Source organism: Abramis brama (genome assembly GCF_963993115.1).
Source record: "Abramis brama genome assembly, chromosome: 1".
In the NCBI taxonomy this organism is placed as follows: domain Eukaryota; kingdom Metazoa; phylum Chordata; class Actinopteri; order Cypriniformes; family Leuciscidae; genus Abramis; species Abramis brama.
This window is the reverse complement of record NC_139963.1, coordinates 75,274,082-75,289,861: the sequence shown is the minus strand read 5'-3', so window position 1 is coordinate 75,289,861 and position 15,780 is coordinate 75,274,082. Positions and strand designations below refer to the sequence as shown.

The window sequence follows — 15,780 nt, the reverse complement described above, 5'->3', positions numbered from 1 at the left end:
TTCTAATGGATTTAATGGTTTTCATGGGAATTTTATTGGTTGTAATGGGATTTATAGTGGTCTCTGTGGGTCTCTACTGATTTGGGTTCTATTGGTGGGGGCATTAAATCCTAATGGAATATATCCCAAATACACTACAAAAAATAATTCTTTAGTGGTTTAAATGGTAAAAGCCAATGGTTCCTACTGGTATTTTAATAGAAACCATTGGAATTTCTGTGATGGTTTCCAACTTTTTTTAAGCGGGTCTGATCTTCTGTCCTTGTCTAAAGAAATAATTACACATACACATCATGCTTAATGTTTTATTATCAAGGTGAACACATGAAATTCATCAGTATCTGTAAAATTCACCTACATAAATGAGTTTCACAGCACTAACACTGGTTCAGCTTTGATCGCCTCGGTAAACACGTCATAAACGGGGCGTTAACATATAAGCCTTTGCATTTTATGGTTGTCAGCTTTGTTGCATTACATTTACTTCACCAGGAGATGGTGCTGTAATTTCTATCTGAATGAAGCTTCGAGTAATGAACCATTTTCGACACAATTGTATCAGAAAGCAATAATGCTTTGAAACGCTTCATTTGGCCATCACTAACTGCAAGAGGCATGTAACGTGAGAGCCGGAGCCGCCAACAGCCGCGGGCCATCCACGCAGCTCAAAGCGGAAGCGCTGCAAAAACAAGGGGCGGTCCCACGGGCAATGACGCGACGCTCAAACGCCAAGCACACGCAGGAGGTAACTACATGTTCTTTTATACTGTCCCACCCTGCTCGTAATTGGACCTGCACTACCCCAAGCACATTAGTCTAATTACAGCGCCACAATACGTCACACTACATTAACATGCTTTACTAACATATTCTTTCTGAGCTTTCTTGGTGCCATCCTCTTCTCTTGGCGCAAACAGGAAATAAACAGCTCTGGTCATGTGACAATTTACAGTAAACATGCGACACTGCACATATTTCATTGAGACCCTTTATTATTTCAATATCTGCTGGAAATGCATTGATAGATCATTCAGTAAAATTTTTATAGCCTTAGAAATGAAACATTTTTTTACGGTCACTATTGTGATCGGTGGGATTAAATGCATCAAGTACACAGTTTAGAAAATATCAACAAATAAAGCAATTACAGGACACATAGGTATGCATAGTGACCAGGGCCTGAAATTAACACCCGACCACACGCTAAATGCGGGTGAATTCTGCAATTGGCGGGTAATTCTGTCCATCTACCTGTCACATTGGCAGGTAGCCAATGAGAATCGACCCTTCGCGGGGAGTTTGATTGACAGGCGATCTGGCCAATCATAATCCGCCGAATCCACCTTTTTTGTCCGACAAAGCAGTCAGGAGAGTCCAACGTTGGAGGATTTGAACTTGAAAAAACGGAGTGTACTAAATAGGCCTACTGACATCTTTCCGCAGTTAAAACTACATTCCTTCATATGTTCATTCATGTTTATTTGATGCTATAAATTAACTAGAAGGAAGAGATGATCGGTTCACGAGCAGCTTTAACTGAGGCACCACAGCGATCTGTCAAGGCACATTACAGAGCCACAAAACGGTATTGTCTAAATTTCTTTAAAAAAGACCAAATTTTAACGTTGAGACTTTGTTTATTATCAAAAGTAACCTGGACTGTCTTGTCTGTCAGCGTGTTGTCAGTGTCTCTGCTTGCGCAATGTGTTTGTAAAAAAAAAAAACCTTTGCAAAGACCCGGCCCCTTTTAGTTACTGTAGCTTGTCGGACATAGCAACAGTAACTAAAAGGGGCCGGGTCTTTGCGAAGGTTTTTTTTTTTTTGCAAATGTTGTTCTTTGACATTTAAACGAAGTCAGCCATTTCGTTGGATTTTAGCTAAAAAATGTGGCGGCACATTACTGGAGTAAAGAAAGCATCTGTGAAAGCAGCGCAGTTTGAGTGTTTCGGAACGTATATGTGATTGGAGAGAAAGATGAGGCCCTTCTCTGACTACGTTTGAATGTGTGAGTTAAGTATTAAACTGTTGGTGAGATGAGATGAGATAATGCAATGCTGACATAGGCTACATTACAATGACAGTTGCACAGAAGTTGGGAGTTGGGAACCGGTGAGAAAATGTCCGGTAACCTACCCGGTAACTTTACCAGTAATAACAATGTTAATTTAGTTATGCTTAACGGTTCCTGAACGCTATAAACTAACAGCTGCCCAGCCATCAACACAGCCGCGTGTGATTTGTTTACGAGCTGGTCTATATCTGTATTCTAAGAGTTATTATTACTTGTATGGATCTCATCTCGTTAATAACTTGACAGCACTTAAATGTGTATTCTTACAAGTTAAAGAACAAATGTTTGTGCAATTCCTTTTGTTCACATTTTATGAGGCCAAAAAAAAACTGGCTGGTAAAAAGTCACTGTGGCGGGTAGGGATGGGAATTGATAAGAATTTAACGATTCCGATTCCATTATCGATATTGCTTATCGATCCGATTCCTTATCGATTCTCTTATCGATTCTTATTGGGTGAGGGAATAAGTACAAATTTGTTTGTATTAACTCGCTTTAATATCTGATCAGAAGACACAGCACAGAGTATACACAAATTATGTGTAGCAACCTCAGAACAAACCTAAAAGTAGGTGAGCTACTTCTCAAAGTAAAGTCCAGGGACCTATAGCCTAGGGCAGTGTTTCTCAACCTGTGTGCCTTGAAAGATTATCAAGAAGAGTGCCTTAGGATTAGGAAATTGACAATTTTCACATTCATTGGTCCGGACAAAAAAATAAATAAAACTGCCATTTATGTGCCATAAAAACTAAAAACACAGACTGAAAACAGTTTAGGAAGAGCTTGTGTCTTTTGGAATATTAACAGTGCTCATTTGGATTAGGCTATTGAGTTACTAAAACAATCTTTGTCAAATAATACACAGGTTTTCTTCACATTTTGAACGTTTTTGTTTCCATTTGTTTAATTTCAAGATCTGATGTGACTTATCCATTGTTGTTTTTACAGCTACAAAGCTGGGAGCACTAAATGATATTCAGTCACATTATACACGCTTTTAACATTAAATAAAGCACAAAAATAGTACCTGATATTATCATAGCCACACTTTGAGATTGTTGTTCCAGCGCGACGTCGCAGTAAAATAGGATCCGTTTCAAATAGAATTGTCGCGTGTCGCGGCTGGTTAAACTTTGATTAACATGGAAAATGATACTTTTTATCGCGTGTCGCGCCGTCGCGTCGCATGTAGTTAGGACGCGGTCAGAGCGCTTCTGCCTCGATGCCATGTTTGCTCATAGTGTTTGCTACGTTCTGAACCAAAACAACGCAGCACGTGTGTGACGTCGTGTCACATTTGAACGAGCGGAACCGATAAGCGGAATCGTTAAGCAGGCATGCTAACGGTTCCAAGGAATCGATTCACTGGGCACCGGTTCTGAAGAAGAACCGGTTCTCGGTTCCCATCCCTAGTGGCGGGTGGATTTTTAAATCCACCCGCCACAGTGGCTGGTGGTCAAAAAAGTTAACTTCAGGCCCTGATAGTGACAAACCAAAAGAGAGGGTGCAACTAAAGAAACCGAGGCAATGTCAGAATATATTCAACATTATTATTGGTGTAGCAAGCTGAACACTATACTAAACGTCCGTGCAAAACTTAATCGAAATAGTATCCCTGCTGGCTCTGAAACTGGCAAAGTTCTGAATGTTTGTTTACTGTTATGTCGCGATGTCCAACGTGCTGCATGCACTGGGGATTTCTGACGTGACTTTTTCCCTCCCCCTGACAGCAGCCTCTCTGTATTCGAGGACCTCTTGATTTACAAATTAAGCACTAAAGTTACAGCAAATAGCGTGGTTTACTTATCCTAGCCAACAAACTGAAAGGAAGGTGGTTAACGTAATATTCCTCCTAAAAATCACACATAATTATCCCCACATAATATTAACGTTACATGTTTATAAACAGCTATTCTAACCTCGTTTTACATGTCGTCAAGCGAACAGTTAGCAGACATCATTTGGCATTAACATGTAACTATAATAACTTAGCTATCTTACCTGCACTGAACCCATAGGCCTGGCACTGTTGTTGTTGTTGGAGTATCAGCAACTGTGGCCTGACGTTACTTCGTGCAGGTGAGAGCTTCTCGCAGGATTTTGAGGGATCTCGTTAATTCAGAAAAACAGAGCAAAAAAAATTTTTTCATGAAGATTACTCTCATAATTCTGAGATAATTAACTCATTAATTCATAAAAACAGAGTGAAAAAATTTTTTTTCAAGAAAAATGTATCTCATAATTCTGAGATAATTAACTCGTTAATTCAGAAAAACAGAGCAAAAAAAATTTTTCATGAAAAATTATCTCGTAATTCTGAGATAATTAACTCGTTAATTCAGAAAAACAGAGTAGATTTTTTTTTTCTCAAGTGAATGCAATACGCTTCCGTAGGAATGAACAGACAAGATCCAAGAATCCTCAAATCAGCTCCATCACACAGAACAGAGAGAGATTATACAGTCTGAGTCTGTCCATTACTGTATTAATATTTAAAGCAGTTTACATATGAAGCGCAAGAGAATGACTTTCAACACTGTAGGCAAATATATCCATAACATCCATATAAATGAACATAAATCTGGCTTTTTATGTGTAAAAAAACAACAACATTTTAATCTAAACTTGATTATGTCACTATAAGTGCTCAGAGTTTTTTCTCTGTTTTCTGAGAAGAAGAAAATAAAACAATGAACAATCCTCTGTAAGTTTTTGCTATTGTAAATATTGCTGCAGATTGGCTCTAAACTCATCAGTATTTTATTCTAATATTGTCGGCATCTCTATTTCCTCTGGGTGCTTCGAGTCCTTCCTCCCTGCAAAATAAAAGCATTGACTGACCTCTGGTATGTGTTTTTATCATGATTGCAGATTGTTCCAGATCAGATGAGTGTGAATCATCAGATTGTGTGCGGCTCAAAACTCACCAGCTCTTCTTGCACAGATGATCTGAAGAAGAATCACAGTAGGAGCAGCAAACACTGCGATCTCAACAATAATCACAATCACTGCAGGAAACATGAGAGGAAGAAGAGAAACTGTACATGACTGAAGTCAAGGGTATTCAACTATTCTATAGTGCTGCATTTGACACCATTGACCACAACATTCTTTTAAATAGACTAGAAAATTATGTTGGCATTAGTGGAATTGCACTAGCATGGTTTAGATCATACTTATTTGACCGTTATCAGTTTGTAGCATTAAACGAAGAGATGTCTTATCGATCACAAGTTCAGTATGGCGTACCACAAGGCTCAGTACTAGGACCGTTGCTGTTCACTCTGTACATTACGAAATATCATTAGGAAACATGAAATTAGCTTTCACTCTTATGCTGATGATACTCAGCTCTATATTTCTTCAAAACCTAACGAAACTTACCAATTCACAAAATTGACGGAATGCATAGCTGATATAAAAAAATGGATGACTAGTAATTTCCTACCTATAAATTCTGGAAAAACAGAGATTCTAATTATTGAACAAAAAACTCCCACACGTATTAAAGGCAGGGTAGGTAGGATTTTATAAAAACAAAAAATCCAAATTTGTTTAAACTTTCTATATATATCAATACATAATTAAAATGTAAGTACTCTGAAAAAAAGAGTATAAAAATCAAGTGACTCTAGACCGTTTAATCTGCATTAAACACAGCTCATTATTTCCATTGGGACGAAACAAAGGATTGGCTTAGGCGACTGTCACTCTCTCGCAACCATGGCAACCACCCTTTTGCCACGGGATCTGCCCACTTGCGCGCGCACGTTTGATTTGAGGAATTCAAGAGGCATGGAACCTGGGAATAGCAAAACAATGGCAGAGAAAGAGCAATCAAAATTCACATTACCGGCATGCAGTTAGTGAAGGCAAACAAGGCAAAAAAAAAGAAGACAGTACAAGAAAAGGTAATGAACAAAAAGTCTTTGGATAAACAAAGAAATAAAACGCCTGTCAATATCGTCGTGGCTTTCCAGCGACCACCCCGTCCTCGGCCTCTACTTCCTCAGACCCTAGTTGCACGCCACGGCCTCTTGCACGACCTCCTGCTTCGCCCCAAAAATTATTTTTATTTTACAAAAGGGCATTTTACAAACCTACGTTTTGCGCATGTGCTCCTGCACGCACTTTTCCAGTCACAACACAGCAATCAAAGGAGGACGCGCTGAAAACTGTAATGCTGTTCTCTTTCTTCATAACTCGTACTGAGAAGGTTTGAGTTGCAAAGGAATTTGTGACTGTTTCACCTGTTCAACCACATCAAAGTTTCGTAATTAGTAAGTCATTAGTTTTCTCTTTTTGTTCTTATGTGCTGAAGGGCCGCTGTGCTTTGGTGAAACGGTGTTTGTACATGAAGAGCTCTTTTCCAAAACGCCATAAACCTAAAAAGCTGCCTCAAAGTTTGTAAGGAGCCCAGAAGGGAGGGGGTGGAGTGAATGGAAATAATGAGCTGTCTTTAAAACAGTCCTGAGAGGTCTACAGACACTCGATTTTTATACTTTCTTTTTCAGAGTACTTACATTTTAATTATGTATTGATGTATAAATAAAGTTTAAACAAATTTGGAAAATAAGTTTTTTAGACAAATCCTACCTACCCTACCTTTAATCTAGAATACTGTCTAAGACTTGATGGCTGCTCTGTTAAGTCTTCGTCATCGATTAGGAACCTGGGTGTGCTCTTTGATACCAATCTTTCATTTGAAAGTCACGTGTCTAGTATCTGTAAAACTGCATTTTTCCATCTTAAAAATATATCTAAATTACGCCATATGCTCTCATTGACAAATGCAGAACAATTAGTTCATGCGTTCATAACCTCAAGGCTAGATTATTGTAATGCTCTACTTGGTGGTTGCCCTGCACGCTTAATAAACAAACTACAGCTAGTTCAAAACGCAGCAGCTCGAGTTCTTACCAGAACCAGGAAGTATGACCATATTAGCCCAGTTCTGTCAACACTGCGTTGGCTGCCTATTAAACATCGCATAAATTTTAAAATATTGCTGATTACTTACAAAGCACTAAATGGTTTAGCTCCGCAGTACTTGAGCGAGCTCTTAACGCATTATAGTCCTTCTCGTCTATTGGGATCTCAAAATTCCGGCCAGTTAATAATACCTAGAATATCAAAATCGACTGCTGGCGGTAGATCCTTTTCCTATTTAGCACCAAATCTTGGAACAGTCTTCCTAACATTGTCCGGGAAGCAGACACACTCTGTCAGTTCAAAGCTAGATTAAAGACACATCTCTTTGACCTAGCATTCACATAATACATTATAGACTTATATAATTCAATGTTAGGCTGCATAGATTAGGTCAGCCGGAACCGGGAACACTTCCCATAAATCCTGATGTACTCATTACATCATAAGAAGAATGGCATCTACGCTAATTTTAGTGTCTTTGTTTATCCTGAGGTTTTCCCGCAGCCTGCCAGATCCAGATCTGATGAAGGACCTTCGTCTGGACCCGATGTCAATGCAGTGCTGAAGTGCCAACTAGTCTCTCCCTATGAAGGATCCCTTTACCACTCTACAGATAAGGCATTGTTGGGAAAATTAATTTTGCGTACCTACCCCGAAGTGACAAAATAAAATAAAATAAAATTCTGTATCAGAATTTATAAGGAAAGACCAGTACTTTGTTTAGGCTTGGTTTGTAGTGAATTACAAACCTGCATACATATATTCAAACGCACATAACTATAGAACCAATTCTTAATGCGCATGTGAACGCCATCAGCGTTTCTCACAGGTTCGCATTTAAAGTCTGTGTAGAGAGAATGGTGTCGTCTTAGCGGCCCCTAGTTTAATAACAAATGATCGTTGCGACGGAAGCGAATCAATCATAACTAACTTTAGCTGGAAAATAACTATTAAAGAGCCGCTATAAAGCCAAAACAATCTCTGTTACCTTAAATTATATGTTTATCTCTGTAAAGCTGCTTTGAAACAATCTACATTGTTTCTACACAATCGCTATATAAATGAAGATGACTTGACTTGACTATCAACAGTTATTGATGAAGCATTTACAGAGTGACTGATAGTTTAATGTTATAAAGCTGTCAGTATAAATGAACGTGTCGTACCTCTGTATAATGATCCAGCAGTCACACTGACTTCAGTTTCTGATGCTGTATCAGCTGGATCTGTGGATCACGTCTGTTAGTTCAGTTCAACACATAATGCCACATATACAGATGGTGGACAACCAGAATGAGACTTTTACCGCCGCCGTTCCCGCGGCGGCAAAATTGGGATGTGTATTTGCTGCCTTTTACCGCTGAGTGGCGCGGTAATCACAGACTTTGAAAAGTGTCAGTTTATTCTCTTTATGACGTAATCTGCCGCGGCAGTAATCTGAGCTGAGGTCACAGATAAATTCAAGATAAATATTGTGGTTAAACGAATTCAAATTCATTAAATTTAAACAAAGTAGACACACGTTAACATTGTGTGCCCAGTTTTTCTATAATTTAGAAAGGCTATGTCAATAGGTTACTTGTCATTTACTTCGTGTTATTTTAATGTGTTTGTAGATTTATTAACTGAAACATAACAGTGAAATAAATTAAAATAATTTACCATAAAATTAAAACATTTTCAGGACTTGCAGTTACTAACCGATGTTAGTCGGTTTAAGCATTCTTTGTTATATTCAGAATTAAATAGGCTTACATGTTGTTATGATTATCAATTGAATTCTTTAATAAATAATCAACCACAATGCCTATTACTGCCGCAGCAAAAATAAACCAGTCGAATTTCAAAGTCGTTCGCGAAATGACTAGGCTATACCGGGTGGCGCAAGTGACAGGGCAAAACAGCAGCAACTGCGGCATTTTTAAAGGTAAGTTTCCTATCTGTTTATAAAAAAAAAAAAAAAAAAAACATGGCGCAAGATCTTGTAAAAAAACAAACAACTTTTTTCATTATTTGAACAAAAATGAGACTGATTGAATATGTAAAAATATAAACAAACAAAGCAGAGAATAAAACAAACTTTTAGGGAAAAAATATAGGCCTATTATGCTACAACAGAATTGGTTAACATTAACGAAAGCAAAATATGTAAAAATACATTTCAAACAAAATAAAACAAAACAAATTCGTGGCCGAGTGGTAGGCTATAACTTACGTTTCAATAATTCAGATGACACGGGTTCAAATCCCGAACAAACATGGGCTACTTTTTTATTATTAATGCAGAGAGATTTGATAGTTCTAAAATATTGCTACACCATATTGTTTTTTTCTCCTATAGCCTATATTAAATATTTTATATTTATAAAATAAAATTACCATTCATTTCCATTTTACATTAGGGACAATTTTTATCCAACAGAATGGCTGAATTAACATCTGCATAATAATAATAATAATAATAATAATAATAATAATAATAATAATAATAATAATAATAATAATAATAAATAAACAGCACAAGGTCTTGTAAAAACACTTTTTTTTATTTTTTCGACACATAATTTCGAGACAGTAAATTGCCAATGTTAAAAAAAATAAACAAATAAAAAAGAATATAACAAACTTTTAAAACAGAGAAAATAGTAGACCTAGGCTATTCAGACGATAGCTCAGTGGTCAATGCATTAACAATAGCCTCTCGGAGCTTCAAACGATCTGAGATCGAATCTCAGTGTAGCCGATAGTGTTTATGTTTTTCCGTTCTTGATGCTTAAATATGCATCTGTTTATTAAAGTCAATCATCTTGTTTAATTATCAATTGTACATTACAACATAAATTTGCTACATTCCAGTTGAGCCGCTGCAAAGACGACACATCTGATGAAGGAAGACTGTCAGCCGATTGCACCCCATCATCAAATGAAGATGATGAAGCTCGTCTTTAATCTGCTAAATTATTTTTTTTTGTGTGTGTGAATCATTCACGAGATTGAGATGACTGACAGTAATACCCGGCCATAGCAACGGAAGACATTTTTCAAAACAAATCGAACAAATCAGAAAAATACTTTCAATACAGTATTGCTTTCAATTAAAAAATAAACAATGAAAATGTAAAAGAAAAAGAAAATTAATTAAGTTTGAAAACCCATCGCACATTTCAAGGTATAAATAAAGTGTCGGGACAGTTTATTTATTTAAACAGCAACCCTGATCGATAGAGTTTATTCCCTTTGTGATGCAAAATAAGAAACACAGAATCTTATTCTTGCAACATTTTAAATTTCTATTGTCAAAGAAATTGCAGCTAAATTAAAAAATTAAAACGGTACAAAACGAAAAAAGTTCAAAGCAACATAAATTAAGAACAGGCGTTTTTCTTTGCCTCTCTCGCGCTGGATATTTTTTTAGTAAGTTTGGTCTCCCTCACTGCGCGCGGCAGGTCTTTCTCGAAATTAAGCATTTCAGCGTAAAAAAACACCATACAGCTGATAATACTGTATATGTCGCTGTGTGTCATCCACACAAATCACGAAAGAAAAAACTGTAACAAATAGCAAAGATACAACATGCCTTGCTGAATTCACCTTACAATAAAACGAGGTGGGTCGCGAATTAAAGAGCTCTGTATCTGCTAAATTGAAATTCTGTGTGGAAAACCTTTAAATACAATCAATAAAACTACAATATATAATTTAATAAGATATAGGGCCTACTGTACATAGGCTATGGACTTTTGGAGATTTTGAGATTAATCCTTAAAAGAATTTTGCCTTTGCCTGCTCATCAGGCTGGCTCCGACACTCTCCATATGAAAGACGGAACATTAACACCTCTGTCCTGCACCCCCACGATAAAGCAACTATATTGCCTTCTCCAAACCCCCCACAGGCTAGCTGAGTTTGCAAAACAAAACAAAGAGTTTGCCACTCGTCGTGGTGTGCCAAAACACTTAATTATAAACTTCAATATTTCATTCAAAACAATCTCAAAACGCTTTGTGACATTTTGAAAAGCCGTGGATGCATTACTGCCACTGGAACCATGAACGCAACAGAATACTGGTTCTGATTTTATTGTTTGTCGTTTAAACGTCATATATATATATATATTAGGGTTGTGCCGATAGACGATAGTATCGTGTATCGACGATAGACAGAGATATCGCCGATGGCAGATGCCTTTGACGATATCAATACGATAATTGGCTCGTTTTTCCATTAATGTATTAAATCATTATTATTATTATGAAGCTAGTATAGTTATTAAATTAATTAGGAACTACAATTATATTTGCCTTGCCTAAATTCATAACGACATCACCACATAACCACACTTGCGCCATATCACGCGCGTATGAGGACTCCTCAAAGAAAATGTTTTTAAAACAGACAAAACAAAAACTACATCCCACAACGAAATTTCATTGCAAGGTGATCCATTCACAAATTGTCAAGAGTGCTTTAACAGACGCATAATTTTTATACAGAGCCTAGATGAAGACGCGGCATCGTTGTTCGTCAGTAGCCTATATTTTGTTTCCATTGCACATTAACAAAATATTTAATGACACGAATAACACTAAAAACAATACAATTACAAAATATTAATTATAATAATAATATCAATAAAATGATATAGGCCGCCTAGGCCTAATAAAAGTCTTTAGTTCACGAAGCATCTGTGAAACTCTGCCATCTGTGAAAATCACAAGCAACTTCAAACTTGTTTAACAAGAAATATTCTTCTAATTTTTTCGCTGTCAATAATGTAAGTCCACAAGAGAAATATTCAGCCAGTAAATTAAGATAGTTGCTGTAGCCTACCGTTATCCACCGTCGACTCTGAGAGAACGTGCTGTTAATGCAGCGAAAGCTCAGTCCGTTTCTGCTTTCGTTTTCAGGGATTGAGCGCGTTTACATGCACGTTATTAACTCGATTATGCTGAATAAACTGACAATGCATGTGGTCATGTAAACGGATTAACCCGTTTTCCTTTATCAGAGTCAAGTCATAAGTTTAAGTCGGCGTATAACCGATCGACTTTTAGATTTTTGCCTCTAATTTCTCCTGGCATTTAAAACACCTGCGTTATTGAAGTGCGGTGCGCATGTGAAGTGCATCCAGACAGAGAGAGCACTGGTAGGAGGACATATATCGCAGACTCCGACTCTTTCTTGAATCAAGAAATTAAAACGTGTTCACATCTCGTCAAACAGTCAAAATGCTACAGATCTGTAACGGCATGAGAGGATAATGTGTGTCCGTAAATTTCCCGCTGACATGTTGAAATACTCCGAGTCAGATACAAGAATGATTAGGATCTTTTTTTTACCTCACTATACCAGGAAATAACCTGATTTAGCCTATTAATAAACACTCCACCTTTGCTAGCAAAATAGAAAAAAGATTCTCATTTAAAACGAAGTAATAAAACAAGCAAATTGATGAGTAAATAAGCAAGTTAATAATCAAATAAGTAAGCCCCGCCCCCTCACGATAATATCGTGTATCGCCGATCTCACAGGCTGACGATAGGACGATATGAAAATGGAGCATATCGCGCAACCCTAATATATATATATATATATATATATATATATATATATATATATATATATATGACGTTTAAACGACAAACAATAAAATCAGAACCAGTATTCTGTTGCGTTCATGGTTCATATATATATATATATATATATATCATTTTTTTTTAACAGAACTACTTTTGAAATTACGATTGGAATTATTATAGGCTACAGAAGTAAAGTCATTGTATAATATTTGTTCCTTAGTGTAAAATGGAAATGCATGGTGATTTTATTTTGTAAATAGGCTATAAGCAAAAAACTATGTTTTAGAACTAGACAAATCTCTCTGCATCAACAATAGACTATAAAATGCATTAATAGGCTAATATAAAAATAACAGTACTCCCAAGTTAGTTCGGGATTCGAACCCGTGTCATCTAAATGATCGTATCGTAAGTTCTACCACTCGGCCACGATTCACTCGTTGCGACATGGCCTAACGTTCCAGTGTGTGTTCGTTCACACGAGCGAGAAGCGCTCTTCATTCAAATGAACGCGCCGCCGCGTTTGTCGAACACTAATTCAACATTATATCGAGAGATGGATATGGAGTGGGTCAGACATGATTTTGACCACTTCATTAAGTTTTGTTTAGTAGAAAACCTTTCTTTAAAGTGAATTTCATTTTCTATAAATTGTATCTTAATTTTAATCAATTTTTCATCAACCAATTGCCTGGATTTAATAAGTAAGAGAAGCAAATATAACAGACACTAATCATGGAGGCGCCCGCGTGGTCACTTGCATTGCACGTCAGCTGGAGCGCATCTCATCCTCCTAACTTAACGAAACTCAGCGTATGCCTCACACAGACATGATAAATACATCAAATACACAAAGCTTGAAATGTCTTCAAACGAAATAATTCAAAGCGAAAAGAAAAAGGCTACTCTCTGATTATGTCTTTATGTGCATTTCTCTCTAGGTGCGTTCACTACAAATATGGCGATCGTCAACTTCATCTTTGTAGTCGACACTGTCAGAAAACACTAGTTTATTGATAAAAATCAATGCACGCTTCACCGGATTTACAAATACACATCTTGCTTGTTGCACGCACACATATTATGTCGAAAAAACGAAATATTATGTTGAAATAACATTATTATTAATAATACATCTTTTAGAATATTTGATTAAATGCTGATTGTTGCGCTTGTTCAATTTAATAAAATTAAAACTTTAATTGTGATAATTAAAATAATTGAAAATTAAATATTTAGTGGCCAAGTTTTGCTAATTTATTATATAGGCTATTATATGCCTATTGCCTATATTAAGTAGGTCATATTAAGACAAGGCATATATTAAGTTATTTTAGCTGTTATGAGAAAAATAAATCTAACGAAATCTAAAATCTAAATCTAATAAATCTAAAAAAAAATTCTAACGCCAATTCAACATGCCAGAATAAAACCTGATTTTTGAACAATACGTAACGCCACTCGGCCTGGTGTGCCAAAACACTACATTTTAAACTTCAATGTTTAATTCAAAACAATCTCAAAACACGTTGTGACATTTTTTTAAAGCAGTAGCCTAGCCTATATACATTAAGGGCATTGAGACCAGGATCTTAACTAAAACGCGTTCCATGTAATCTCTCAAAAATTATGCCACACTACTCCATGTATTTTATTTTATTTTTTAAGGACTGCTTTTGAAATCACTATAAATTACTATGCAATTGTATCGCTCACGAGAGCTCTTCATTTATCTAATTCCTCAATAGAATAGTAAAAATATTCAGCGTCATTGCTCCTAATATCGTCTCTATTTTTAACTTTTGATTCTATTTTTTCAGTTCTAAAATTTATTCTATCTTTGGTTCTATTCTGTTGTAGCCTAATAGGCCTATTTATATATATGAACAATATGCCTATTAGGCTTAGGGTTTTATATTTAACCCACTTACATTTTAAAATACGGCAATTGCTGCTGTTTTGCACAATGTCCCTTTGCGCCACCTGGCGGTCATTTCGGGAACGACTTTGAAATGCGGCTGGTTTAGGGCGGTAATAGGCATTCTGGTTGTCCACCATCTGTACACAACATCATCATCACATAATACTGGAGCTTCACATCACAGAAATGATGAATATGTGCATGAGTCTGTCATCTATTATCTTCTTACTTCACTCTCAAGCTGTCAGGAGGAGAATGACTATCACCATTGACCAAAAATAAATCTATTTACACAGTGATCATGTGATCATGAACCTTGTGTAGGAGCTGCTGCTGTAGTTCGGCTTGATTTCTTCTCAGAGTTTGAGCTTCTGACTGGAATCAGTGTTGGTGAAGCGACTGGAGCTGCAGAAGATGAATGTTCAGACGCATCACCTGTAGGACATTAACATCATATTTTCATATCGATCATGACATGCAGTTTGTGTTCTGTAGGATTACAAATTTAAGAATATGTTTTAGAACTGCTGATCCTACTTCCTTACATTACATCACATAAAAACTAAGGTGAACTATACTGTATTGGGCATTCAAGGTGAACATGAGGGCATCCATTTACTGATTAGATTTAACATAGTTTCCTTTGAAGGGGTTTTGTTTGTCTTTGATCTTCCTACTAAGAGTTGAACTATGTGTGAATGTTACGTAGTCTTAGTTCTCGTGACCATTTGTTGTTTATACCATTTTGGGAAGTCAGTTGGGGGTAATTGCCTCTATTGTCTTTAGATGATTAGTTTTAGTGGTCATCCCTAAGGCTGTGTGTAAGGTCAGCACCTTTAAGGACAGCCCACTGAATTGCCTATAAGATACCATGTAAAGTTACATTAGTTAGATTGTTGGACTGCAGCCACGCTCAATAAAGAAGAACTTCTGCTTGAACGATATCCCAACATCTCCTGGTTTTTGCTTCGATGAAGGAATAAAAAGTTTCCAACAGTTCCATCATCACAGTTTACAGTGGCAGTAGTTGAGAAGAGACTGTACTGTATTACTGTATAACTGTATTACTGTGTTACTGTATAATTTATTCCTGGTTTATATGAGAGTGAAACACAGTTGAGCTTCTGCAAATAAACCTTCAGCTTGAATGAAGGACATAAGCCTTATAATTCCTAAACCCGACCTCCTACATGGGTCATACTAGGCTTTAATACACTCGTCTGATTTATGCAATATATCATGTATGACCCATGTAGGAGGCCAATATTGGGAATTAT

General features: G+C 36.6%; 1 protein-coding gene and 1 long non-coding RNA gene across 3 annotated transcripts in view; both read right to left on the bottom strand.

Annotated features, from left to right (window-relative positions):
- The window catches only part of LOC311089455, a 2,616-nt gene extending 1,784 nt beyond the window's left edge, over window positions 1-832 (bottom strand). The window contains exon 1 of one of the 2 annotated variants that reach the window (XR_014607694.1): window positions 1-832. This exon is cut by the window's left edge and continues 939 nt beyond it. This is a non-coding gene — a long non-coding RNA (uncharacterized lncRNA). The other variant, XR_014607695.1, reaches the window with a different exon arrangement.
- Window positions 833-4,661: 3,829 nt separating this feature from the next.
- LOC311089356 (uncharacterized protein) overlaps window positions 4,662-15,780 on the bottom strand; it is a 70,693-nt gene continuing 59,574 nt past the window's right edge. Inside the window, exons 6-7 of the mRNA XM_084123994.1 lie at window positions 4,999-5,079; window positions 4,662-4,887 (exon numbers count right to left, since the gene is read on the bottom strand). Of these exons, the coding sequence (XP_083980120.1) occupies window positions 4,832-4,887; window positions 4,999-5,079 (137 nt within the window). The 3' untranslated portion in view covers window positions 4,662-4,831. The remainder of the gene's footprint in view (window positions 4,888-4,998; window positions 5,080-15,780) is intronic.